Source organism: Zootoca vivipara, chromosome 13 (genome assembly GCF_965207765.1).
Source record: "Zootoca vivipara chromosome 13, rZooViv2.hap1.1, whole genome shotgun sequence".
NCBI classification, from domain to species: Eukaryota; Metazoa; Chordata; class Lepidosauria; order Squamata; family Lacertidae; genus Zootoca; species Zootoca vivipara.
In genome coordinates this window covers 24,608,485-24,636,352 of record NC_142596.1, presented here as the reverse complement: position 1 = coordinate 24,636,352, position 27,868 = coordinate 24,608,485, and the positions used below count along the sequence as shown (strand labels likewise).

Genomic DNA, 27,868 nt, shown 5'->3' with positions numbered 1-27,868 from the left:
GCCATAGCAATAAAATAAAATAACATGTACTGAAGATGAGAGGTTAAAAAGTTAACTATACAAAATACATTTTGGAGGTTTGGATCAATGATCAAATAATAGATCTTATTGTCCCCGCTGAAAACCTTTTGCAGTTTTTGCTGCAACCTGGGCTTTGAGGTGTGTGTGTGTGTGTGTGTTTGCAATCAAGCGGTGTATAAATTTTATGATTTAAATGCAAAATGCAAAAAAAAAAAAGAGATGAAAGGAGTTTTATCCTGCTCTTCAGCTAACGGTGTGGAGGTGCACAGAAATAATAAATAAAAAAGAACCCTCTCTGCTGCCGCTTGGCTCTAGGTCTGTGGGGCTCGCCTTGCTCTCCCCTCCGGAGCGGTGGCCGCAGCAGCGTTCGCGGGCGGGCGAGGCCGCTGCGCTGCGCCCGGAGTGCGCACCCGTGCGTCGGTCCTTGGCTCTCTCTCGTGGGCTCCGGGGTTTCCTCCGTGCCCGGCGGGGGCGGTGTGAGGAGCGCGCGGACTCCGGCAGGGCGTGGGGCGCCGCTCCTGCCGCCAGAGGCAGACGAGGAAGCGGAAGCGCCGCTGCAACATCAGCAAAGCAGCAGCAAGAGGAGGAGGAGGAGGACGAGGAGGAACCGGCCAGGGACGCGCCGCCCCCGGGAGTGAGTAAGGACAGACCCCCCCCCCAACCACACACAAGCAACACCCCACCCCGGGGAGACGGGGAGGAGCAGCAGGCCTGACACCCCACGCCACCCCCGATTCGGACGCAGCAGGATCCCCCAAGAGAGGGCGCCGCGCCCTGAGCCAGGCTGGAGAAGGTTGCGCCCCGCGCGCCCCTCGCCCCGGGCCGGCCAGGCCAGGGGGGGTGTCATTTGCGCGCCCCTCCCCTCCGGTATACAGAGATCTCTCCTCTCCCCCACCAGCCCTTCTGGCACAGAAAGCAGCGACGCCCCTCCGCCTCTGGCCTCCGTGGCCGGAGAAAGGGGGAGAGAGGGTGGACAGCGGGGGCACCGGCCTCCCAGGAGTAGAGGTGATCGTCTGTTTTTCCTACCCACCTCCCGGCAGGGGAAAGGCGGAAGCTCAGGAGCAGAACACCTGCTTGGCATGCAGAAGGTCCCAGGTTCAACCCCGCCACATTTCCAGGTAGGGCTGGGGGAGATTTCCGGCCTGAAACCCTGCAGATCTGCTGCCAGTCAGTGTAGGCAGAGCTGAGGTAGGCAGACCAACGATCGGACACGCTATAAGGCATCTGCCAGTTTTTGTTAGGGGGAAGGGCTGGTGGTTCTGTGGCAAGAGCACCTGCTTGGCATGCAGAAGGTCCCGGGTTCAATCACGGGCATCTGGAGGTGAGGTTGGGAGGGATCCAGAAAGCCTGAGGAGCTGCTGCCCATCGGGGTAGATGATTCTGAGCAAAATGGACCAATGGTCTGATTTGGTACATGTCGGCTCCCTATGTCCTTATGTTCAAGACATGAGACCTGAAATCTCTTTTTTGTTTTGTTTTGGGGAAGGGCTGTAGCTCGATGTGGAGCATCTGCTAGCCTTGGTATGTAGAAGTTTCCAGGCTCAATTTCCAGCATCCCCAGGTGGGGCTGGGAAATAACATGGAAATAACCCCAGAGAGTTGTGTAGAAAATGTCAAAGGAACTAGATCAGGCACCCCCAAACTGCGGCCCTCCAGATGTTTTGGCCTACAACTCCCATGATCCCTAGGTAACAGGACCAGTGGTCGGGGAAGATGGGAATTGTAGTCCAAAACATCTGGAGGGCCGAAGTTTGGGGATGCCTGAACTAGATGGACTCTTGGTCTCATTCAGGCCCTATGTGCACAAAAACATTTAAAGATTTACACAATCATGGCATGACCCCATTGCTTTCCAGAGCTGCAATCCCCACAGTTCCCTGGGAAGAAGGATTGACAGTCAAACCACTCTAGAAATTGTAGCTCTTTGCGGGGAACGGGATCTCTCCTTAAGACTTGGTACCCTTAACAAACTACAGCTCCCAGAATTCTTTGGGGTTATTCAAAGTGGTATGATACAGCTTTAAATGTGCAATATAGATTGGGCATCAGCAAAAGGCAGGTTCCAAGGCTGAGGAAGAGCTGTAGCTCAGTGGCAGAGCAAAGGATCACAGGATCATAGAATCATAGAGTTGAAAGGGACCCCGAGGGTCATCTAGTCCAACCCCCTGCAATGCAGGAATCTCAGCTGATAATGCATCCACCCTCTGCTTAAAAACTTCCAAGGAAGGAGAGTCCACTACCTTCCGAGAGAGTCCCACTGTCTAACAGCTCTTAATGTTAGAAAGTTATTCCTGATGTTTTGTCGGAATCTCCTTTATTGTCATTAGAATCCATTGGTTTGTGTCCTACTTTCCAGAGCAGGAGAAGGCAAGCTAGCTCCATTTTCCATGTGACAGCTCTTGAGATATTTGAAGATGGCTATCATATCTTCTCTTTCCCAGGCTAAACATACCCAGCTCCCTCAACTGTTCCTCACAAGGCTTGGTTTCCAGACCCTTGATCATCTTAGTTGCCCTGCTCTGCAGGTAGGGCTAGAAAGACTCCCTGACTGAAATCTCGGAGAGCCATTGCTAGTCAGTGTTGATGATGCTGGGGTAGATATACTGATAAATCTGACTTTGCAGAAGTACATAAGAGGATCTCGCTGGATCTGGCCAGTGAGCCCACCAGGTGCCTGTGGGAAGCCTTCAAGCAGGACGGGAGCTCAAGCGCCCTCTGCCCTGTGGTTTCCTGTACCTGGCATTCAGGCGCATTGCTGCCTCCAAACATGGGAGCAGAGCTTTGATAGCCTTCTCCTCCATGAATTTGTCCAATCCTCTTTGAAGGCCACCCTAGTTGGTGGCCATCATTGCCTCCTGTGGGAGCGAGTTCCAAAGTTTACCTGTGTGAGCAAGGACTTTATTTTAGCTGTCCTGAGTCTTCCAACGTTCACCTTCATTGGGTAGCCATGAATTCCAGCGTCACGAGAGACGGAGAAAAACTTTTCTCTATCCGTTTTCTCCATGTTTTTAATAAGCTATCGTGTCACCTATCAACTCACCTTTTCTCGAAACTTAAAGGTCCCAAGTGCTGCAACATAAGGGAATCTCTCTACCCCCTTGATCGTTTTGGTTCTCTACCTTTTCCAGCTCTGCAATACCCCTTTTTTGAGGTGAGGTCTCAGGTTCAGTCCCCGCACCTCCATGTAGACTTCGAAAGTCTCCCTTCCTGAAACATCAGAGAATCTCTCCAGTCCATGTAGATAATGCTGAGCTCGTCCTCTGACTCAGCGTAGGGCATCTTTCAATGACTCTATGAGAAGAGGGGGCATTTTGGCCAGTCTGCTGGGGAGAGGTTGCTGCGGCTCAAAGAGGTTTTGTGGGGTTTTCCCTTCCAGGAATCAACATGCAATATGGCAGCTGCAATGGAGACTGAACAGCCAGGGCTTGAAATCTTTGAAACGGCCGAGCACAGGGAGAATGTGGCGTCTGGAGAGAAGGCAAAGCTGGAACCATACTACGTGGAGAGGTACTCTTGGAGCCACCTGAAGAAGCTGCTGAATGACACCAGGAAGGACCACGGCTGCCTGATGGCCAAGGCGCCCCACGACTTCACCTTTGTGAAGAGGACGGATGCAGAGAGCCCCCACTCGGATAGGGTCTATTACTTGGGTAAGTTTTGAAAGCTTCCCATGCAGCCTGGAGGATTTCCACTGTGTTTAGTGTTGCTTTCAAAGAATCTCAACTAAGCAACGTGTATGAACCAGCAATCCTGGTTTGCAGCAAACCATGGTTAGTTTCCAGGTTTATAACCATGGGTTATAAAGCTGGCATGTGTAACCCTTAAAAGTGAAAATAAACTCATCAGACGTCCTCTTGGCCACATGCAAGAAGGAGAGGGGGGACCTATGTTGGGTTCACGGAGCAGTAAGCCATGGTTTAGTGTTGCGTTCAAACCAAGCCTGTCTATCTCTAAATACCAGTTAACGGGGTGGTGGAAATAATGCCATGTGAATATTCTGGAGTAGATTCATCCTCAGTTTAAGCCAGCAAGGCTCATGTTATATTCTTATTTCCTTAAGATTTTGGGAAATGTGCAGATTTGTTTAAATTTAATCGGTTACAAGCCAAATCAGCTACTTGTTCTTAACTTTATTAGCTGAATAGTGAATTGTTAAAACAATACTGACAAAAATTAAATAAAAATAGAAAGGCATTGAAAAGGGTTTATTTTAGAAATCATGGCAGTTTTTGGTTTTGAAGTCTCCCAACAGGATTTGGCTTCTCTCTGGCTTATCTGCTTGGTATTCTGCTAATGCAAAAATAAATAAATTGCAAACTGTGTTTTGTTTTTTAATACTCAGCAATGTCTGGTGAGAACAGAGAAAATACACTTTTCTATTCTGAAGTTCCCAAAAACATAAACAAGGCTGCGATTCTTCTGCTTTGCTGGAAGCCACTCTTGGATCTTTTTCACGTAGGTGACTAGCCTGAATCTTCCCCATTTCATCCCCTCCCTTTCTCCTTTTACAGTGGACAGTCTTCCAGGTAATGACACGCCCTGCTTGAGAGACTGGCAGCTGTCAAAGATGAAAACCCATTAGCAAAGGGAATCTTAACAGCTCTAATGTTTGTCCCAGCTCTCCTCCTGCCTAGCTGCACTCGTTGCCAATTAAAAATTCAAAGCATTTTCCATTTCTAATATTTTTTGCTTGTATGCATTTGGTGAACCGCCCTTTGTTGAGACAGCTCCTTCTTCCATCTACCTAAAAAGTATTTAATGCAGATTCCCTCGTCCTGGTTGCTGCAGTTTTCTTAAGGAAAAAGGCATGGCAGAGGTCTTTGGGCACAATTCAGCAAGTGTTTGCTTATTATTGGAGCTGTTATTCGTACTCAAGAGTAAACCCACAGAAATTGTTGGGACTTCCATTGGTTTCAGTGGGTCTGCTCTTGATTTAGCTGAATATCAACATATTTAATCTATTTATAGACTGCTTAATATTTTTTAAAAATCTACAAAGTAGAAACCCTAAAGTAAAACTAAATGCATCCTTTCAATATTGCAGTTTTAAAAAAATCGAGAATGAAAATACTGAGTAGTGCATTCTAAAAATTAATGGTTGGGAAATGCCCCCAATTAGGTGTCTAAAACAGGTCAGCTGACTCCTCTCCAGTTGCATGGGGGAAAATTTGATCATTGTGATGTAAGCCCCCTTTGAAATCAATGGGACTTCATTCCTCATACTATGAATATACAGAAGCAAGCCCTCCCCCTTTACTTTGGGCACATTCAGACATAGGAAATACGGCATTTGTTTTCCTGATTATAATGCTAGTGCTTCTGTCTTGTTTCCTAATGTTCCATTCGCATTGCATTACCTATTGTGCTATGGAACTGTGTTTTTTGACCAACAATACTGGCATGTCATGCTACATTTCACACCATTGGGCCCAACAACAAATGCCATTGGACAGTGACATTTTGACCCTTTCTGCACATGCGTGCTTGATTCCCCCATTAAAAAGGCAGGAAGGAACTGTATGCTGCTATAGCGCCCCAGATTTTGTCACTTTGCTCTTGCAATTATCTGGGTTAAGGGGGCTGCAAATCCCCCCCCCCCGGAATCAAATAACATAGAAACGAGTGCTAAATATGCACTATATTCCATTTGTTTCTCATAAGTGGCATTTACGGTGTGTGGAGCCTCAAATGTAATGAAGAAATGAATGGAATGAGAAACATTGGTAAAGTGGAAGAAGCTATTGTGTGAATGTAGCTTTAGTTGGGTGCCATGGGATTAAACCCCACATAAGTAAACACAGGATTGTGACCTTAAGGAAGTTGCAACTGAGCCCCCCTGCTTTCTGTGTCACACACATCTTGCTGCTGTGCATGTCTGAAATTTAAAAAATAAGTAAAAGTACATGAGTCTTTAATGGTTGTGCAGTATTTTACCTAGTTCTGGGTTACCTTATCGCTTTGTTATATTTGTATTTTCCCCTCCCCACTTTTTGTAAGTGCTTTGGGAATGCCAGTTGGGGTTGGGTGGTGATAGGGAGGATGTAAACAATATAAATAAATAAATTGCTTAGTCAGAATTAATTCAGCAGGAGTTATCCTCACGTAATTCTGCCATAATCATAAGTTAACTTTTGCTGAATCGTACTTTGGATTTTCTTTGACAAAGTAAAACAAAGAAACCTCAGTGGCAGTGAAAAAACACACCCTAACAACAAAAGAAAACACAGGCTGTGGATTGTAGTTTTCTCCCTCTTACTTTCTCCCGGTCAGGCCAGCCTCGATTATGGGATGTACTCTCGGGAGGAGGAGCTGCTGCGGGAAAGGAAGCGGATCGGGACGGTCGGTATCGCCTCTTACGATTATCACCAAGAAAGTGGCACCTTCCTCTTCCAAGCCGGAAGTGGGATTTACCATGTGAAAGATGGCGGTCCCCACGGCTTCACGGTAATAAAAGACGGCAAGCTAGACTTTGGTGAACTGCTCTGGACCCTGGGATTTAGGTACAGCGCCCTCTGGAGGGAGGAGGCTAAAGGGAAAGTGCAGCCTGACCTCAGTGCTGGAAGTGGGTTACAATTATTTGCCAGTTGTCCAAACACCCGGGGTTATTTATTTATTTATTTATTTATTTAAGCCAGCATGCATATTTGTTGTCAATTCATACAGTATAACATGGTGGGGGACATCAAAAAATAAAATAGCTGAAACATAAACCCCACAATAAAATATACAATGCAATATGCTATAAAATGCAAAACACCATGAAAACTAAAGGGGGAAAATGTCGTCAAAATGATCAAAAAATGTAGACAGTTACATAGGCCTATCTACATTGAAAAAGGTCTCTAAGAGACAACTGAAAATCAAAAGTGTGTGTGACAGTTGCTGGAAACGGCAGGGGAAAGTGCTCTTGTGCTCAGGTCCTGCTTGGAGAGTGGGATCAGGTGGCGCTGTGGTCTAAACCACTGAGCCTCTTGGGCTTGCCGATCGGAAGGTTGGCAGTTCGAGTCTGCGCAATGAGGTGAGCTCCCATTGCTCTGTCCCAGCTTCTGCCAACCTACCAGCTTGAAAGCATACCAGTGTGAGTAGATAAATAGGTACCTCTGCAGCAGGAAGCTAAACGGCGTTTCTGTGCACTCTGGCACTCGTCACAGTGTCCCGTTGTACCAGAAGCGCTTTAGTCCTGCTGGCCACATGATCCAGAAAGCTGTTTGTGGACAAATGCTGGCTCCCTCAGACTGAAAGCGAGATGAGCACCACAACCCCAGAGTCGCCTTTGACTGGACTTAATCATCCAGGGGTCCTTTACCTTTACCCGCTTGTAGGTTTCACGTGGAGGCATCTGGTGAGCCAATGTGAGAACAGGATAATGGGCTAGAAGGGCTCCCTTTGGCCTGATCCTGCAGGCTCTTCTGATGCTCTTAGGTGCTTGCCACATTCCTGCTGGAAGTGTGTTCCTTCCATAGCATGGAACCAGAGCTGCCTGACTCCTAGTGGGGGCCAATTGGGCCTCTGTAACATGGGGGACAATTAGCCATGTGTTGCTGATCCTCCCCACCAACTGAGATCTTCTGGAGGAGTTTTCCTTCAGTCTCTTCTTTCATAGCACTGGAACTTTGGACCATCCAATGAAGTTGAGGGTCGGAAGATTCTTGACAGGCAAAAGGAAGGACTTCTTCACACTGTGCATGGTTAAAGCTATGGGATTCATTCCTAGAAGAGGTTGTGCCTCTACTTCATTGCATGACCCATTGACTTCTAATATTCTTTATTTGAAAGTAGCACTCACTATTCTAAATGAACGAATGCTACTTTTAATTGCTGTCTGCAGCATTGCTTATGACAGCATTTGTGTGATTTTCTTCTTGTGGCCTCTTTTGGTGAAGGAAGGGCGAATTATATGCATTTGAAATAAATGAATAATCAATATTGCGAGAGAGGGTGAGAAACATCTCCCGGTCCATATGATGCCCCTCCCTTTACTCTCCATTTCTCCTAAGCTAATAAAGTCTGTAACGCGATTCACTCTTGCTGACTCTCACCACATCCCAGACACTTTCTGCAAAAATTCCTTGAGCCTCATGGGAAGGGTTCACTAGTTCAAACGGGCTGTTTCCCAGCATCTTTCTCTCCCACGGTCGTGTTCTTTTTTGCAGAAACAACCTTTGCAGCCCAATTTGGTAGAGACGAGCTGTCCAAACATACGGATGGATCCCAAGCTCTGCCCAGCAGATCCAAACTGGATTGCTTTTATCCATAGCAACGACATCTGGATCTCCAATCTAGTAACCAAAGAAGAACGGAGGCTGACATTTGTGCACAAAGGTATGGTTGCCTTTAGCATGGGACAAAAGCAGAAGAAAGTTGAGGGCAGCACGAGTGGGGCAGTGTGAGGAGGCAAAAGTGACTTAGGAGTTACACGTGAGCCAACTGGGTGATGCATTCCTCATGGGCAGGGATCCCCCAACTGAGTAGGAGGGCCATCTGTCTCTAGCATGGGGTCTGTAGAGATTGTGCCCACTTCACTTTGCAGAACTGGCACTGTTACAGGTGCCAAATAATACCGTACTAATTCTGCAGTTGTAAGAAATGGATCTTTTAGTGTAGTGGCACCTACACTTTGGAATTCCCTGCTTGTTGACTTCAGGAAGGCACCTTTGCTGAACTCCTTTCAGCGTCTGCTTGAAGCATGTTTATTTAAGCAATCCAGTCCATGCATGCAGCTGTCGACCTGTTAATCCAGTGGTAGACAAATAAAATTTGGCTGCCACCATCCCACTCTCTTAAAAGAGAAGCAGAGTTGCTTAAAGAGTGCTTTTGCAAAGCGCAAGCCCTTTGCCAAAGTACTCTTTGAAAGATATATATCCAAATTGCAGTGAGATCAATTGGAAGCCAAACTAATAAAGAAAAGTGGATGTATAAGAGATAGAAATTTTGTTGAAATGTTGTCTATATGTGTAATGTGTGTGTATATTGTTTGTATATTGTTTATGTATGTTTTTAAATAATAAAGAATTCCTTTTTTAAAAAAAAACACTCTTTGAAGCAGCTGCTCCTGCTCTTTTAAATATTGGTGAAATTGGGCAGTTGGTGGGGGGCTTGTCTGTCAACCCACTCTATCCGTCAGATGCTTAAAGGAGAAGGAGGTCGGCTGTTTCAAAGAGTGCTTTTGCAAAGAATGTTAAGGCAGCTCCCCTTGCTCCTGTTTGAGCCTTTGCAATCCCCTTTTAAACCTCCGACATCAGAAGTTTAAAGTTAGGATGGCGGAGACTTGCAAAGTTATCCAAGGAATTTTGATAGGTAGGTGCCCCGTCCACTCGCCATATTTGGCCCGCAAAGCTGACCCTCTTAAGGGCCTGGTCCAGAGAGGTTCTACATCCCCCCCTGTGTCATAGCTGCCAAGTTATCCCTTTTGTAAAGGGAAATTCCCTCATGCTGAATAGGCTTCCTCGTGAGAAAAGGGAAAACTTGGCAGCTATGCCTGTGTTCAGTGAGTCCCCTGCATTCCTCTTCCCTGGGGGTGTGGTCCTTGCCATTGCAGCTACAATAATGGACATTTTTATGAGCCACAATGCATGCATGCTTCAAGCTTTCCATGGGCATTCTCCTTCTCTCTGAAAAATAATGTTTCTTGGCATTGCCTGCATAGAATTTGCCAACATTGAAGAGGACCCGAAATCTGCTGGGGTCGCTACCTTTGTGCTACAGGAAGAGTTTGACAGATACTCTGGCTACTGGTGGTGTCCGGATTCAGAAATAAGTAAGTATGCAGAATAGCATTAAGTTTTTTTCAGTGCTGCATCACACTGTCGACTCATGGTCTACTAAGACCCCTAGATTCTTTTCACATGCCAAATGTCCCTCATCTTATATTTGTGCAGCTGGTTATACCTGCCATTGCAGAACCTTGCATTTGTCCCAATTGAAATTAATTTTGCATCCCTCTTTTTTGGTAGCTGTAGGTGGAGGCAAAATTCTCAGAATTCTGTATGAAGAGAATGATGAGTCGGAGGTGGAGATAATTCACGTCACATCCCCCATGTTGGAGACAAGGAGGACGGATTCCTTTCGGTACCCCAAAACCGGTGAGATAGATTGTGCTGTGGCTCAAATAGGGGTGGTTTAATCCTAGTGAAAGCCACCAGCAGTTCCTTTCCATTTTGGTGTGAAATCTATTTGCTTTGGGTTGTATCCAACAAAGTGCTAGACCCACTCACATTTATGGGTCTATGTTAACAACATCTGTTAATGTCAACAGGCCTACTCTGAGTAGGACTAGCATTGGGTTCAACCCTGTATTAGTATTTTGCTTTAAGAGTATTTCCAATCCACTTCATGTTTTTAAAACTTTTTGAGTGGTCAGATCAACATAAAACTCTCAAACAATATAGTAAAAACAGGGTGGGGGGAAGCCATACAAAATTATCAGTGGTACAGGATCCAACCTTATAGAATGAGGAAAGCTTGTGCAAAAAGATACATCTTAAAAGGTGTCGGAAGCAAATAATTGAAAAGCCATTTCCATGTGTACGGGCAGCAGCAGAAAATGCCAATTTTTAGGACACTGACCTGAAATAATTCTGCCATTCCTTAGTGACCATTGACTGCTGTCTTTTCTTTTTTAGGTACCGCTAACCCCAAAGTAACTTTCAAGCTGTCTGAAATAACCATCGACGCTGAGGGCAAAGTAAGTCTGATGTTCTGTTTCGCCTCATTTGAATCAGTTTGGTGAGTTGTCTAGCCTGGTGGCAAATGGGTAAACTGCTGGAAAGCAAACGGGGCAAGAAACATGAGGCGCCCCTTCAGACAAGGGTGGCTAGCTTTTCCCGTTCCGAGGGCCACATTGCCTTGTTTCAAATCCTCTGGGGGCCACATGCCCAAACGGCGGGCTGGGGTGGGGGGCAGCGGCAAAAGTTTAGATTCTTGCACTGCAAAATGGGAGGTACATTTCACATGGTTTGCATTATAGCCATTTTTAAATCCTTTAAAACTAGTGTGGTGTTCTGGCCAGAGTGTCGGACTAAAGAGCTGGGGGAAACCAGGGTTCAAATTCCCACTCAGCCATGAAGCACACTGGGTGGCCTTGGGCCAATCACTGCTTCTCAGCCCAACCTGTCTCCCAGGGTTGTCGTTGGGACTAATTGAGGAGGGGGCAAACAATGTACACCCCCTTGTGCTCCTGAAGGGGGAGGGGGAGGGGGACATCAGTGCACCAGAATGAATGAATGAATGAATGAATGATCATTGCAAATTGGTAGGATTAATGCCTATGTATTGTGGGGTTGATTTAATTAAGATGCCTATTAACTGAAACAAGTCCACTGATGTGCAACCATTCATTAATGAATTACAATCACAGCAATTAGTGAAGTCAGTAGCTGTTATTTTTATTTTATTTATTAAATGCTTATGCTACCCATCCTCCCAGAGGAGCCCAGAGGGTAGCAAACAACAACGGAGAAAACCATTCTTAAAATATATATTTAAAACCTCTTAAAAGCAGTCCCAGAGCAGATGCAGGGTGGGATAAAAGATATGGACTTAAAAGGCTTACTGGAAGAGCACACTTTAGGAGAACTTTTCTGAACAGTACTTCTCCCCCCCCCCCAATCTCTTGGCAGATTTCCAATGTGGTCGACAAGGAACTCGTCCAGCCCTTCGAGATCTTGTTTGAAGGCGTGGAGTATATCACTCGAGCGGGATGGACCCGAGAGGGGAAATAGTGCGTGTTTTTTTATCATTTCCTGCATTTCTCCAGCAGCTCTTGGCTGGAACTGGACTGTTCTGAGCAGGGGGCAAACTCATTGCATTGGAGGGTGTGGAGCAATGGTTAGAGGGCCAGCCCAGGACCTAGCATACCAGGGTTTGAATCCCCGCCTGGCCATAAAGCTTGGGCCAGTTATTTTCTCTCGGCTTAACCTACCTTGCAGGGTTGTTATGAAGATAAAATGGGGGGCAGAGAACCATGTGGGCCACCTTGAGCTCCTTGGAAGAAAGAAGGTGGTCAATAGATATCATAAACCCTTGGAGGTTTTTAGGCAGAGGTTGCATGGCCACCTATTGTGGAAGCTTTCGTTGGGATTCCAGCATTGCATGGGGTTGGACTACTAGATGACCCGCTATTTTTTATTATGGTACATACAGCTTAGTGCCAACATATGCTTCTTATTTACTTTTTATTTGTTTTAATAATATTGATTTATTTTAATTACATTATTTATTTCAATAAATAAAAATAATAAATAAAAATATGCACCCTGAGACCACTCCGTTGTACGTATCCAACCTCCCAAAATTTCAACACCTCTTGTGATGCTTTGATCCCTTTCCATTAACAGGCTTCTAAGCAGTTTGCTGTATTACCTTTGAGACCCGATTGAAGGACATTCCAAAACAAATAACAATAACATTTATAATACAACATATTTGTGATCGATATGATATGAAATCAGCCTTCTTCAGTTGTTCCAAATAACCTTGCATAGTCCATAGCTGTTTTTTGTTGAGCACAATGTCCAAATCTCTTCCTTGGATAATGATGACGCTAATTTATTTATACCCCGCCCATCTGGCTGGCATAGCTGCCAAGTTTTCCCTTTTCTCGCAAGGAAGCCTATTCAGCATAAGGGAAAATCCCTTTAAAAAAGGGATAACTTGGCAGCTATGCTGGCTGGGTTTCCCTAGCAACTCTGGGGAATAGTAGTAATAGAATATTAGTGATAATAATAAAGCGATAAAACATCAAACATTAAAAACCTCCCTAAACAGGGCTGCCTTCTAAAAGTCAGATAGTTGTTTATTTCCTTGACATCTGATGGGAGGGCATTCCACAGGGCGGGTGCCACTACCGAAAAGGCCCTCTGCCTGGTTCCCTGTAACCAAACTTCTCGCAGTGAGGGAACCACCAGAAGGCCCTCAGAGCTGGACCTCAGTGTCCTCAGGCTGAACAATGGGGGTGGAGATGCTCCTTCAGGTATACAGTACTGAGCTGAGGCCGTTTAGGGCTTTAAAGCTGGGCACCAACACTTGGCATTGTGCTCAGCACTTGGAATTATGGAAGGAAGCCCCACTGGCATCCACAGGGACTTGGGTTCGGATCTCTCCAGCTGGGGTTGCGGGAGGTGGGGTTTCGACTGCAGTGCTCACCCGTAGCACCTGCCATGTTCCGAAGCTCTTCCCCCTTCCCTCCACAGTGCTTGGGCCATCTTGCTTGATCGCTCCCAAACGCGGCTTCAAATTGTGCTCCTTCCCCCCGCTTTATTTATCCCCGTGGAAGAGGACGCCATGGAGAGGCAGAAGCTGATCGATGCAGTGCCCGACTCTGTCACGCCGCTGATTGTTTACGAGGAAACAACAGACATCTGGATAAATGTAAGAATGTTATCCCCTCGAGCGATCCCCCTGGTTCAAACATAAAATACACTAAGCTGGTGTTCCTTAAAAGTGAAACTAAATTCTGCCATGACTGTGCTGGAAGAAGAAAGAAAGGGGTGTGAAATAATAGTTTAGCATATTTTTGGAATATTTTAAGGGAAAAATTAGAGGTTAAGTAGAAATAATGCAATAGTGGATGAATGGCAGAAGAAGTTGATAGAATATATGGAATTGTCTGGGGTAACCGGGAGGCTTCGAGATCGGAGTGAAGAAACAGTGGAAGAAGACTGGAAGAAATTTAAAGTTTATTTAAAGAATAAGCATATAATAGAGTAGAAGCAATGGAAGTGAAGGAGATACAAGGAGGTTGTAGATAATAACAAGTTAAGAAATAAGTATTGTTAGAAGTAGTTATATGTATGTAGAAAGAAATGGAATAGTAGAGAAGGTAAATATCAAGGATGAAAAGATATAGAACTAAGTCAATTTTTAAGTAAAGTTAGTTGTTTAATATGATTTTGAAATTACTAAAAGGGATTTACATTGTAACACAGAAGGAGGAGGAACGAGGAAGTCATTAGATGAGATAAGTGAGACTATGAAATAAGAATTTTTTTTGTATTTTGGTATTTTGGTATTTCTGTATTTTTGTATTTTGAATGTTTTTCTTGTTGTTTTTGTTGTCTGTTATAAAAATCAATAAACATATTTTTTTAAAAAAAGAAAGAAAGAAAGGGGTGTGGGAGGCAGACGCTTTGCTCTGCGTTGACTAGGCTTGTCCACGTAATATTAAACCTTGGTTTACAGTTGCGTGCGAACGTGCCCAATCTCCAGCCTTCGGTTCAACTTCCAATCCTCCTGTGTTCCAACAGGTCCACGATATCTTCCACATTTTCCCGCAAACCAATGAGGATGAGATAGAGTTCATCTTCGCCTCCGAGTGCAAAACAGGATTCCGCCACCTGTATAGAATCACAACCGTTTTAAAGGAGAGCCGCTACAAGCGCTCGAGTGGAGGACTCCCTGCTCCAAGTAACCAGCTTTGGCCATTTTTGCCCCCTAAGTTCAAATGAAGTAGAATAAACTGCATCAGGTGGTGGAGGGAATTCATTTCCTAGGGAGATTTCTTTCAGGTTGGCATCCCAGCATTGCAGTGGCCCTCGGATTGGGGCTGTAAGCATCCTGCACTTCCGCAAGTCAGCTTGCACCCCACTTTAAAAAACAAAAACAAAAAAACCAAGCTGCTAGTCCTTATGATTCTGAAGATGAGTTTGAAGCGTTGTAAGGAATCTCAGTAGCCCAAGAGGAAAGATATGGAAAGTGTGGGTGCTTTGCTTTGCTGCTGACCTGTACCCAACACTTGTGGAATACAGTGTGCAAACGAAGCAACAATTTGCATTTTCTCTCTGTGATCTAGACTGGAGACTGCCGAAACTGGCTGGCTTGCCTCGTGCTGGGCAGCCAGGGATCTGAACCTCAGCTTGTAAAGCCCAGATTTCCCTTGCAGGGAGTTGGACTCGAGGACCCTTGGGGTTCCTTCCAACTCTACAATTTTGTGATTCCCTACCTGCCTTCTTGCATGTCAAGATCAGCAGAGGGGGCCCTCTTGGTTGTTCCGCCGCCCTCAGAAGTGTGTGGGGCGACAGCCCAGGAGAGAGACTTCCTCGTAGCAGCCCCATTGGCAGCCTTCGCCTGCTGTTGGACTACAGCTCCCATCAGCCCCTGCCACCGCGCAGACATTCCAATAATTTTGATCTTGGTTTCTGCAGGTGATTTCCTGTGTCCCATCAAAGAGGAGGTGCCAATAACCAGTGGGGAATGGGAAGTTCTTGGCCGACACGGGTCCAACGTAAGACCCTTCAATTTTATTTTATTTTAATCTGGCGAATGCGTTCGGGAATTTTGAGTATGTGCTTGACCTCTCCCCACCCCCAAAAAGCATGAGCTTAAACATGGGTTGAGCATCAAGCCAGTCTGATCAGGGGGGGGGGGGGGACTTTCCACATAATGCACCCTCAGTGCCCACATAGTGAAAAACAGAACAGACAATGCAGTCAGGGATTTGTATTGAATTATCGTTTAGGTTCATCGTTGCCGTTGTCATTTTTTGATCATGTTCCACATACATATCTTATGTGAAATGTAGAAAACATAACAGTGTAGAAAATATAACAAAAACAACTAAAAAAAGTAGGGGGTGGGTTGTTTTGCTTTTTTTGAACCACAATGTAATGTGGACACATGGCAGCGACCAATTTGTCTGGTTAGAAAGGGTTTTCGGCGGAGAAATGTCTTTAGTTGTTTCCAGAAACTGCAGAAAATTGGTGCCTGTCGTATCTTGACTTGGCTGCTATTACACAGAACAGGGGCGGCCGCACTAAAAGTCCTGCTCTGAGTTAGCTACGCAGCAGATCTCTCCAGTAACAAACAAGAGAGCGGCGTTCCTACCTGTGACATGCCACCTTGCAGCTTGGTTCCATGGATCTGTGGCTCCTACAAAGTAACTGGGCATGAAGAAGCAGCCACAGGGGTTATGCAACCCCACCACAGGCTTGGGAATCTGTACACAGCCCCCGTTTTCATATCCTGTTAGGGATACGCCCACAGAAATCCAAAGTGGAAAAAAATCATGCCATTGAAGTTGTGTAATGGAGGGGAAACGGGCATTGCAGAAACAAAGTTGGCAATGCAGGTCTCAATATTCATCCAGGGAGGGGTACACATCTTTTGAATGCTCCCCACTAGTTGAAATAGTTTGTGCTGAGATAGAACCTTTGTTCCTGATGTGCTAGTCCTCAGTTTGCAGGGATTTGCAGTCGGAAGTGTTATGTGCCCTGCAGTAAGTGGTATAGTCGGTCCTACCGCTTCATTCTCTGGCCAGCATGAAGATTGACCCGAGAGCCTTTTTTCCAGAACCAGGAGGCTGCAGTGGGATGTAACTTCTTCCTTTAGGTATACCTGGGTTTTAAATTAGCTTTCCACATAGGCAGTTGAAATGAACTTAGAACTAAATCCAACCTGGGAATTGTTGATGGTACAAACTTGGGTCACTTCTGTGTTTTCTGTGTGTGTGTGTGTGTGTTTTTTTTTTTATCAGATCCGGGTGGATGAAGCTAAAAAACTGGTATATTTTGAAGGTACAAAGGATTCCCCCTTGGAACATCACTTGTATGTTGTTAACTACGAGAACCCCGGGGAGATCAAGCGGCTGACAGAAGCTGGTTTCTCCCATGCCTGCTGTGTCAGCCAGGTATTTCACCTCCTTCGTTGTGGTTTTCTTCTGTGCTGGGTTCCCACATGAAGATAGCAGGAAGGAACTGTGTGCTGATGCACAACCCCAAATTTCATCACTTTACTCCTGCAATTTTATGGGTTGATTGGTTTGCAAACGGATTATTTCTGGAACCAGTTAACACAGGCACAAGCACTAAACGTCTACGAGATTCCACAGCATTTCCGGATATGGCTTTTACGTGGGGTGGAAGCTCAAATATAATATGGAAACTAACAGGGAAATGGTATAAAGCACCGTGTGACGGCAGCATAAACCTTTGAGGGAAATTACCTGGTAGGCCCAAGCTGGTTTTCAGAGGTGGCCACTTATCTCTCCTCCTGCCCTCTAGAACTGCGACATGGTGATTTGTAAATTCAGCAACCAGAGGAACCCGCACGAGGTGTCTCTCTACAAGCTGACCGGCCTCGAAGATGACATTTCCAACAGGTCCAAGGAATTCTGGGCTACCATTTTAGATTCCGCAGGTATTTCGAATGGGCTTTTAAAAAGGCTTTTAAGAAGGTGAAAGGACTTCTGTCCCTGAGCCTTGTCCTCATGCATCCTCTCTAACAACTCTTCCTTTATTTGTCGGTTCGTTTCACATGTGAACCGCTTCTCACAAAGCATATTGAAGGAATTTCACATTACTCCTCATGTGAGGAAGCCACTTGAAAACTGGCAGGACTCTGTGAGGTGGAGGTGGAGAACCTTTTCCACCCCAGTGGCCATATTCCCTTCAGCAGGCCACATGGCCCTCATGTGCAAGGCAAAAGATGCAACTATGGCCTCTGTATGGTAGGCCAAACCAGAGTCAAGAGGTTTCTCCACACACACACACACACACCCCTCCACATTCCAGGCCAGGCAAAAGCATTTGAGGAGGGTGCCATGCAGGATTGGTTTTCTGGAGAGAGGAGGGTGGCCTAGGGAGCCTCCTGAGGGCCGTGAGGCTTGGAGGGCCACATCTGGCCCATGTGACTGGGGTTCCCCCTTTCCTGGTGTAAGGATTGTAGTTGTGCAATCAGAATCTGATTTTATGCAGGGGTGTCCAGACTTTAAAAAAAGATGAAGAAATCAACAGATAGCAGTACAGTTTTGTAGCAGAGGGCAGAAACCTTCTTCCAGGCTTTGCCATGAGAAATACAGTCGTACCTTGGATCCTGAACACCTTGCAAGTCGAACGTTTTTGGCTCCCGAACACCGCAAACCTGGAAGTGACTGTTCCGGTTTGCGAACATTCTTTGGAAGCCGAACATCCAACAGGGCTTCCGCGGCTTACGATTGGCTGCAGGAGCTTCTTGCAGCAAATCAGAAGCTGCACTTGGGTTTCCGAACGTTTTGGAAGTCGAACGGACTTCTGGAACAGATTCCGTTCGACTACCAAGGTACAACTGTGCAGCACTGAAGACTGCTTATTATTATAACTGTTTCAGGTAAAGCACCTGTTGGCTAGTACTTGTGACATCCTGGATGCCAGTAGGGACACCCACACCCACTCACCTGAAGCTGTTCCTAAATACGCCTTGCTTTAAATTTGAGGCTTGTGGTTATTGAGATGGGTTGGACTGAAGGGTTTGAGAACCTGCGTTGGGGTGCAAGGGCCAACTCCGCTCTGCCATGCCGAACGCAAACGACAGCTGTGCTTGCATCCTTGCAGGGCCTCTCCCAGATTACGTTCCGCCCGAGATCTTCTCTTTCGAGAGCTCCTCAGGGTTTTTGCTTTATGGGATGATCTACAAGCCCCACAATCTACAACTCGGGAAGAAGTACCCCACAGTACTCTTCATATATGGGGGCCCCCAGGTCAGTTGATAACATTGTTCCTGGAAGCTGTTAATAAAAATGTTGTTTTTATCAGCCCCCGTGTGTGCAATGTAGAAGTCTAATCTGTGCTTCCTTCCAGGTGCAACTTGTGAACAACCGGTTTAAAGGAGTCAAATACTTCCGCCTGAACACCCTGGCGTCCCTTGGTTATGTTGTGGTGGTGATTGACAACAGGGGGTCCTGCCACCGCGGTCTGAAGTTTGAAGGTGCCTTTAAATATAAGATGGTAAGTTGCTCAATGGGTACAGAAGTCCTGACTCAGGTCTGAGTGCTGCGGCCTTGCTTTTTTATTAAGAGATTAGATAATCTCATAAAATTCTGCCTTGGAGGCCTCAAACACACACACACCCCTCTTTTCCCAGTTGCATTTAGACTCGGGAAAAGCATTGCGTTGGAGATCATCAAAGGCTTTTTTCCAAGCCTAATTCTGATGGGGGGGGAATAAGAGCTGGGGAGTGTAAGGTTAACCCTTCCCTGTGTATGATGACACGCCCCCCGCCCCGTTGTCCACGATGCCAATATTTTTCCAAGCCTAATATTATTTTGGGGGGGATGGGGGTTGGTTTCTTCCAACAGGGACAAATTGAAATAAGTGACCAAGTGGAAGGTTTGCAGTACTTGGCTTCCCGATACGAATTCATCGACTTGGACCGGGTTGGCATTCATGGCTGGTCCTACGGGGGATACCTCTCCCTTATGGCCTTGTTGCAGAAGCCAGAGATCTTCAAGGTAAGATAAATGTGCAACAAGACAGCCGGCTGTGTATGTGTGTTTGTGTTGCGTGTTTCCATTTCCAGCTTTTGCAAGCTGCCCTGTTCATTGGACAGCGCAAGACTTGTTAGGATTGATTGTGCCATCTATAAATACAACACATAAGAAGATGCTTTATGCTGAGCCAGACCTGTTGGTCCATCTAGCTCAGTATTGTCGACACTGACTGGCAACAGCTCTCCAGGGTTTCAGGCAGGGAATCTTTTCCAGCCCTACCAGGGGTTGAACTTGGGACCTTCTGCAGGTGCTCAACCCTTCTTGACCTATGGTCCTTCCCCAAAGAATCCCATTTGCAAGGGGTCAAGTTTGTATGGAAAAATTCACTTTCAGCCCCCAGTCAGGAGGAAATGAGTGCCTGTCTTATAAAATGAAAAAGTTGGATATCTCTGCCCATGGTGAACAAAAGGTATTGCTATCACTATATAAAGTTGCATAAAACTTGGAACTGGATTACTTGAAAGGTAGTCTTTTATATACCCAGCCCATCGGCTCCAACAGATACCATCTCATCAGCTGATCCATTCTGTACAATGTCGCAATAGGGCCTTCAGGGTGGTGGCACCTCCCCCCCTTTTTATAAGAGTCAAGTCATATCCAGAGTTTATTTTTTCTGATAAAAGTCAATTTGATTTCTGTGTGGCCACAAATTCACACACAGACAGCTGCCATCAGTGGCATCAATTGTGGAAGGGAGACGACATAAGCTATATGTCAAGGGAAGAAGGTCACATTACGGAAAAGGTTATTTATCTATGCAGCAACTGCAGCCTGTGCTTTGTTAGCCCCCAAATGGAAAACGAGCGAGGTCCCGACCAAAGAAGATTGGCAACTTAATTTGACAGAATATGCACAACTCACAGACTTAACATGTAGAATAAGAGAACAAGAAGAACATAGTGTTTAGAGAAGATTGGAAAACGTTTATTGAATATATGGAAAATAATTGTGTACGGCTGAAAACGCTGGCAGCATTAATGTAAATTCAACAGTGTAAACAAGTTTTGATGGATGCAATAACGGAACACCGATTGGCATAGTTTTTGTAAAATATGCAAGGATATGTTATTGTTTAGTCGTTTAGTCGTGTCCGACTCCTCGTGACCCCATGGACCATAGCACGCCAGGCACTCCTGTCTTCCACTGCCTCCCACAGTTTGGTCAAACTCATGTTCGTAGCTTCGAGAACACTGTCCAACCATCTCATCCTCTGTCGTCCCCTTCTCCTTGTGCCCTCCATCTTTCCCAACATCAGGGTCTTTTCCAGGGAGTCTTCTCTTCTCATGAGGTGGCCAAAGTATTGGAGCCTCAGCTTCACGATCTGTCCTTCCAGGGAGCACTCAGGGCTGATTTCCTTAAGAATGGATAGGTTTGATCTTCTTGCAGTCCATGGGACTCTCAAGAGTCTCCTCCAACACCATAATTCAAAAGCATCAATACTTCGGCGATAAGGGATATAAGATATGTCAAATGAACCATGGAAAGAGAAGAAGGGAAGTCATTGATATCTTAAGGATGTAAAATGTCTATTTGAAATTGTAAAACAGAAAAAATTAATAAGAAATATATTTAAAAAAGAAAAATAGAGTCACATTGCACAAAGGTACCATTGGGGTTTTCAACTTTTTCTTTTTACTAATAATTTCATTGTTTCATTCTTTTTGCAGACCGCTTTCATACCCCCCCAAAAAACAATCCAACGTAATATATGTACATTTTATGAAATAAATGCGTTAATGAGAATAACAGAACGCTGACCGTCTTCTTACCCATAGGTCGCCATTGCTGGTGCCCCAGTCACCCTGTGGCTCTTCTATGACACAGGGTACACCGAGCGCTACATGGGTCACCCAGATAATAACGAACAGGGCTATTACCTCGGCTCTGTGGCTATGCAAGCGGATAAGTTTCCTTCAGAGTAAGTGTGTTCCTGCCCCCACCCCCAACTGTGCTAAATTCCGACCTAACGCTGCTGTTTCTTGCCTAATTAAATGCTTAAATGGTTGTGTGGTAGTAAAGAACCACTTAATAAACTTGAATGGGCATTTACATAATCACAGCCCATTACGAGTAATCTGCTTTTCTAGCCTTGTTGTCATTAAAGTATTAACTTTTGCCTCAAGAAATTGCAGGCGGACCTCCCCCCTGCCTCAAATTACGCAATTAGCCCCAGTGCTAATTAAGTGCATTAATTAGACATACCACCCTAGTGGCTGGCTGTAGATCAGCCACAGTTGTTGTTAACAGGGCTTGAGAGGGAAGATGATGTTTTGTATCCTAGAGTAGCCCTGTCAGCTCCTCCATACAGACACATACACAGTCTGCTTCTTCCGCCTTAGATTGCTGTTCTACCATCCATTCCCACCTTTTCTTATGGGCCTGGGGTTTAAATTCTGTGTTTAAATCTTCCAGGGCGGTGAATGGGAGGCTGAAGGAAGTTTATTGCTTTGGATCCTTGGGATCAGCGGTGTGGGTTTCCCAGAAAACTTAGAACATGTTTCTGCTGTCCTAAATCAATCAGAGATCTGATCTCACTGTGGTTTTGATTTGCTTTTGAAGCTTTGCTTCACAGAGGTTTACCCCATAAATTATTCTCGGCATTTGCGCCAAAAAGTGGTATATAAATATACGGGAACCGTTAGCCCAATATCCGAAAGTAGTTAAATCATTTCATTACAAGGGGGAAATCAGGTTAAGTGCATTTCAGCTGTGATCTTCTGTGTTGGGGGTGGTGGCCTGCAGTCCTATAGTCGTTGCTGTTCCCCAGCATCCCTGACCATTGGTCATGCTGGCTGCAGGAGCCATAGGGAGTTGGGGTGCAGTAACTGAAAGGCCACAAGTTCCCCATCCCTCCTGTGTGTGTTTCCCTGGGAGTAAGTTCCATTGAACTTAATAGGACTTACTTATAAGCAGCCATCCGTAGGATTGTGATATTCGCATGGTTTGATGACCAAGCTAATTCAAAACTTCGTTTGGAAATTATTTTGTTGGAATCCTAAACATGGATGACGTGATTATTGCTTATATATAGTGACAGACTAAGAATGGGAAATTCTTTAATCTCTGAATTGCATGTTTTCTATTTCCTCTTGAAAGTTCTTTTCTATCTCTTCTTATCTCTCTCTCTCTCTTTTATTTTTTTTGGTCATGTTTTTATTTTACTTAGAATAATGTTGGACAAAAAGGATATTTGAGATTGTTTTGTATTTCTCTTTATAAACTATTTAAAAACATACTTTATTTTATTTAAAAAAGGAATCCCAAACATGTCAGCTGAAAGCTTCCCTTCCATTATTTAGATTTTAAGTGGAGGATGGAATGAAAAAACACTGGAAAAAGTTTACATAACCCATTTAGCAGGCCTAAAGATCTTTCTGTGTCACTTCCTAGGGGCAGTCAGCTGAAAAAATAATTGCCAGTCTGATTTTCAGATCCAGGTTTCAGTTTCCCAGTATGACTTGTGTTTGTGCATTTTGTTACTAATTGGTTGAATCTCTCTCTATTTCTGAACGATTAAAATGGGCTGTGGGAAAACTAAAGCAGTGGGGGAAATTCCAACCCTGGGGGGTCTGTTATTTCACGCTCCCCTTCTGGTACTAGCTACATAGGTATCTTCAGACCATACCAGGATTCGACGAACTTCTAATTCAAACGCTCTGAAGCTTTGCTTACTGTTTCTCCCCTCGTCCTTTCAGACCCAACCGGTTATTACTGTTGCATGGATTCCTCGATGAAAACGTTCACTTTGCACATACCAGCATCTTGCTTAGTTTTTTGGTCCGGGCTGCGAAGCCTTACGATCTACAGGTAAGATGCTCTAGAGCAGCCTTCACCAACCTGGTGCCCTCCCACCTGTTTTGGACTACAACTCCCATCAGCCCCAGCCAGATACGAACATGCCTTTTGGTCATGCACACATCTCCTTTGCTCTTCCCTTCACACTATGGCAAACAAACCGGGGAGTCTTCCATTAACTATAGTTTACCATTTTGTCCCAACTGAGAAACCGTGGTTAGTGCCTTCGAAACAAGCTAGGATAAGCTTCATATCCTGGCCTTCTCTGAACCTGTTAACCATTGTTTCTGCTGCCCACCAACTGCTCCTGTCCCTCCTATTTTAATTTTTTTTTAAATCAAAACAATTGAGGTCGGTTGTGGGGGGAGGTGCCTACTTGTTGTTGTCTGTGCTTTATTGGGCTTTTTGCAGGCTGTGCAGGTGTTTTGCTTGTTTTGTTATGATTCTGAGCATTGCAAAAAATAATTTTAAAAAACTTTATTTTCTTAAATTACAAAACAGCAACCATAGCATTAGAACAAAGCTTTACCTTCCAGACTTTCTGAATACGTGAGGTTACCTTACATCTGTGCTTAGATCTCTTAAGTTGTTCTGTTTTTAGTTGTGTGGTAATTCCAGTTACCACATGCAATCACTGTAACAAAACAAAAAAGGAATATCATGGAAAAGGATTCCCCCCTTTAGCACTGTATGTAATAAAAGGATGCCAGTTCACCCAAAATGTGTCTTTTGGTTTAATTCCCTTGGCTATATTTAGTTTAGTAGTTTAATTTTTTGACCAGTGCTAATTGCGAGCGTTGCCAGGTTTTCCTTCTCTTGAAATGGTTGCTTTGAGGTGCCAAGGGCAATTTCCAAATGTGCCCCCAGGGCCCATAAAATTTGAGGATTCCTGCTTCTTCCTCTATAAAAGCTTTTTTTTCCTTTTAAAGTTTTTATTAAAGATTTTCTTGTGTAATAACACCCAAAAAATCAACAAGGGAAAGTACATGGAGCAAGTCCACTTTCAATTCGTTGAGTCTTTCTCACAGTTCATTGACATTTGGTATGAAACACGATTGTTAAAGACATTGTGTGTTTGGGGGAAGAAGGAGGGAGGGAGGGAGAGATCGGTTGTGGGGGGTGGGATAATGATATTTCGTTCTATTGCATAGCGTTTGTGCAGGGGTTTTGTGTCAGCATCACGTGGGTAGGTCCTTTATTTATACATATGTATTTATTTTTAACATATGTATTTATTTTTATTGGCATTGCAAGAGAATGGAGGGTCCAGAGCTTGCTTGGTTGTGTTTGGTTCATTGCAGCAGTATGTTTTGTTTGCAGGGGGGTGGCGGGTTGAGTGGATCAGATGCTCTTGCGGGGGGATTGGCCGTTGTCGTGTTGTGCTGTATGTGTGATAAAGGGGGGCATTTAGAGAAGCATTTGTAAACCTCTTACCCAGGCTTCCTCAAACCCGGCCCTCCAGATGTTTTGAGACTACAATTCCCACCATCCCTGACCACTGGTCCTGCTGGCTAGGGATCATGGGAGTTGTAGGCCAAAAACATTCAGAAAGATACCTACCGTAGCAACGCACTACACAAAAACAATAACCTGACTGCAACAACAATGCAGTAATAGAACCTGAAACCAGTAAAGCAGTAGTATAAAAGCATATTAAAAATAAGAATTCAGATAGCAAAGGCAGGGCCAAAGAAAGCCTGGGCAAGAAGATAAAAGGCCTTACAAGATGTCTGAAGCAGCAGATTATGTGAATAACTCAAGAGAGAAAATTGACTCCTCCCCCCCTTTCTTTAGATCTATCCACAAGAGAGGCACAGCATCAGGGTCCCTGAGTCTGGAGAACACTATGAACTTCACCTCCTGTATTATCTCCAGGAGAATCTGGGCTCACACATGGCCGTGCTGAAGGCAGAGCACTGATGACACCCCTCCCTCCCTCCCTCCCTCCCTCCCGTCCACCCTTCCAGGAACTCTCAGCACAGACAAATACAGCTGCTTAACCAAACACCTCGGAAAGGGGTGTCATGTTGTTGGTGCCTGCTTCCTACACAGATCAATTGACAAGTCCTCGGCCTTGCTTCGTTTTATTTCTCCTTATTTTTTAAAAAAAGTCAACCTGGTGCCAAACAAGGAGACACGCTGTACAGCAAATGAATACTTTTAAATGTAAATAATAAAAGTCAACATCTGTGCTACTTGGCAGTCCGGAGGTTTTTTCTCTTTAAGGGTGGTTCCCACACTCCAGAGTAAGTGTGCTTACTCTGTGCTTACCCAAAACTTTATACCTTGGTTCTCGAACAGAATGTGTTCTGGAAGTCCATTCGAAAACCAAAGTGCGGCTTCCGATTGGCTGCAGGAGTGTCCTGCAGCCAACTGGTAGCCACGTAAGCCATGCCAGATGTTTGGTTTCCGAAAATCGTTCGGAAACTGGAACACTCGCTTCCGGGTTTCGATCGTCTGGGAGCCGATTTGTTTGAGATCCAAGGTACGACTTTACCGCTTAATATCGTAAAGATCTCTAAGCAGTTTACTCTGAAAAGCAATGATAGTACAACATTCATTATCCAGTAAAAGTTCCGAAAACAAGATAAAAACCAAAACTATATATCACAAAAGTGAGCAGCGTGATAAGCTTTGGTTCCTGCATTGCTGGCGGTTGAACTAGATAACTCTTGGTTTCCATTCCAGTTCTGCAGCTCTGCGATTCTGTGAATGAGCAGCAACTGAACTCCATTTTCAAGTGCTGCATTTGCACGATTATTATTACTATTTGGGTTGCTTTGGCTCTTTTCCTATTCCTCCCCCATTTCTTTGTTCTTTAAAATACAGTAGATTTGGACATTCTGTCCATGTAATATTACTGTAACACTTTTATGGGTGGCTAATGATGGGGTGGTCAGTTGAGAGCTTTGTTGGCCGTCGAGGAAGAAGCCCATTTGGCAGGAGAAGCTGTATTTTATAATTGGACTCACTTTGCTTAATGGCAGAGCACCCACTTTGAACGCAAAAGATCTCAAGTTGAATCCCCAGCATCTCCAAGTAGGCTTGGGAGAGGCCCCTGCCTGAAACCCTGCCAGTCAGTGTTGACATTACTGAACTTGACGCGCCAACTTAGTGGAAGGCAGCTTCCGATGTCCCTATGAGCCACCCATTTCGAAGGGGCAAGCTGTCATCCTTCAGGCCCTGGGACCACTGCAGAGCACGATTTTTCATTAGTGGCCACCAGCCTAAGAGCTGATGGGAAGATTTCCTGATCTTTAAAAGTGTTGAGGTTCTCTTGAACGCTGCAGGTGCAGACTATAAGCAGCTTCAAAGGTCAGCGCTTTGTGTTCCCAAAGGCCGCCCCCCCCCCCGAGATTCCATGAGCTGTTTATCTCCTTGACACACCTTCCTTCAAAAGCGGACCAGAGTGTGATCTCTCTTCAGCTCCAAATGCATATTGTTCTGCATTTTCAGCTAAAGCGGGGAAGGTGGTACTAAGTTAACGAGCATTTTGGCTTGGAACACCCACCCACACCTACACCTAAGCTGTTCGCTTGGCTAATGAAAACTCAGCGAATGTACCCTGTCTCCCTGTACATGCCACCCCCACCCCCTCCCTGTCAAGGATATCTTGACGCCTTGTTCACTTAGTTCTGCACCGGTAAGTAGACGTTCGGGTTTTCAGTTTCAGAACACACCGTCCTGCTGTTTCGAAACACCTGGCTCATAGTAACCAGGCTGCACATCTCCGGTGTCGCGTCTGCACATCGATGTTCCTGATTATGCAAAGAGGAAGCGTCTAGTTAGCTCGTGTTTTCCTTCCTTTTGGAATCGGGCCGAACAGCCTGGTAGCCTTTCCTAAGACGGTCTCGCCACCTCCCTCAGAAAATTAAGCTCTCCTTAATTTATCGATCCCTCTATAAACGGGGAGGGGGTAGCTAATACGTCATCCAAAGAAATCAGGATTCGAGATGACCTTAACAGGTTGGAGAACTGGGTCCAAAATGAATTTCAGTAGGGGCAAATGACAGGTTTTGCACTTAGGCAGGAAGAACCAGCTGCACAAATATGAGGTGGGGGACACCTGGCTTGACAGCAGTCTTATGTAAAAAAAGATTGGGTTTCGGAGTAGACCACAAGCTAAACATGAATCAATTCAATGCAATTCTAGGCTGCATCAACAGAAGTATAGTGTCCAAATCGAGGGAAGTAATAATACCACTCTCTTCTGCCTTGGTCAGACCACACCTGGAGTATTGTGTCCTGTTCTGCACAGAGGAAGGCAACCAAGATGATAAAGGGTCTGGCAACCAAGCCTTATGAGGAACAGTTGAGGGAGTTGGGTATGTTCAGCCTGGAGAAGAGGAAGACTCAGGTGACATGAGAGCCATTTTTGAATGTCTGAAGTGTTGCCACATGGAAGATGGAGCACACTTGTTTTCTCCTGCTCCAGAGGGTGGGGCTCGAACCAATTAATTCAAATGAAAATAAGGTAAAAGGTAAAGGACCCCAGGATGGTTAAGTCCAGGCAAAGGCGACACTGGGGTTGCGGCGCTCATCTCGCTCTCAGGCTGAGGGAGCCAGCATTTGTCCACAGACAGCTTTCCAGTCATGTGGCCAGCATGACTAAACCACAACGGGACACCGTGACAGAAACCAGAGCAGTGCACGTAAATGGCATTTACCTTCCCGTCGCAGCGGTCCCTATTCATCTACTTGCACGGGCATGCTTTCAAACTGCTAGGTTGGCAGGAGCTGGGACAGAGCAACGGGAACTCACCCCGTCGCGGGGATTCGAACCACCGACCTTCCGATCAGCAAGCCCAAGAGGCT

General features: G+C 45.3%; 1 protein-coding gene across 10 annotated transcripts; it reads left to right on the top strand.

Moving 5' to 3' along the window:
- The first annotated feature begins 553 nt into the window (after positions 1 to 553).
- DPP8 (dipeptidyl peptidase 8) lies at positions 554 to 25,248 on the top strand. Of its 10 annotated transcripts, none has more exons than XM_088657243.1 (22): positions 554 to 655; positions 1,062 to 1,139; positions 2,463 to 2,546; positions 3,398 to 3,671; positions 4,364 to 4,476; positions 6,292 to 6,465; positions 8,175 to 8,343; positions 9,668 to 9,778; positions 9,975 to 10,103; positions 10,644 to 10,705; positions 11,640 to 11,740; positions 13,212 to 13,389; positions 14,265 to 14,424; positions 15,162 to 15,241; positions 16,490 to 16,642; positions 17,016 to 17,151; positions 18,324 to 18,469; positions 18,570 to 18,716; positions 19,067 to 19,219; positions 21,034 to 21,176; positions 22,954 to 23,065; positions 24,848 to 25,248. In XM_088657243.1, the coding sequence occupies exons 2-22, from the start codon at positions 1,101 to 1,103 to the stop codon at positions 24,971 to 24,973; spliced, it is 2,790 nt and encodes a 929-aa protein (XP_088513369.1). In that variant the 5' UTR covers positions 554 to 655; positions 1,062 to 1,100; the 3' UTR covers positions 24,974 to 25,248. The 10 variants fall into 10 exon arrangements, with proteins under 10 accessions (XP_088513369.1, XP_088513373.1, XP_088513370.1 ...); XM_088657247.1 differs by having other exon boundaries at positions 1,062 to 1,209; XM_088657244.1 differs by having other exon boundaries at positions 554 to 659.
- The last annotated feature ends 2,620 nt before the right edge of the window (positions 25,249 to 27,868 follow it).

What these genes read in the sequence shown, in the direction of transcription:
- DPP8 (XM_088657243.1), top strand. Translation starts at nt 1,101, where the DNA reads ATGCAGAAGGTCCCAGGTTCAACCCCGCCACATTTCCAG. An exon ending in GTGCCTTTAAATATAAGATG is followed by an intron (nt 18,717 to 19,066) that starts GTAAGTTGCTCA and finishes TTCTTCCAACAG; the next exon opens with GGACAAATTGAAATAAGTGA. An exon ending in GCGGATAAGTTTCCTTCAGA is followed by an intron (nt 21,177 to 22,953) that starts GTAAGTGTGTTC and finishes TCGTCCTTTCAG; the next exon opens with ACCCAACCGGTTATTACTGT.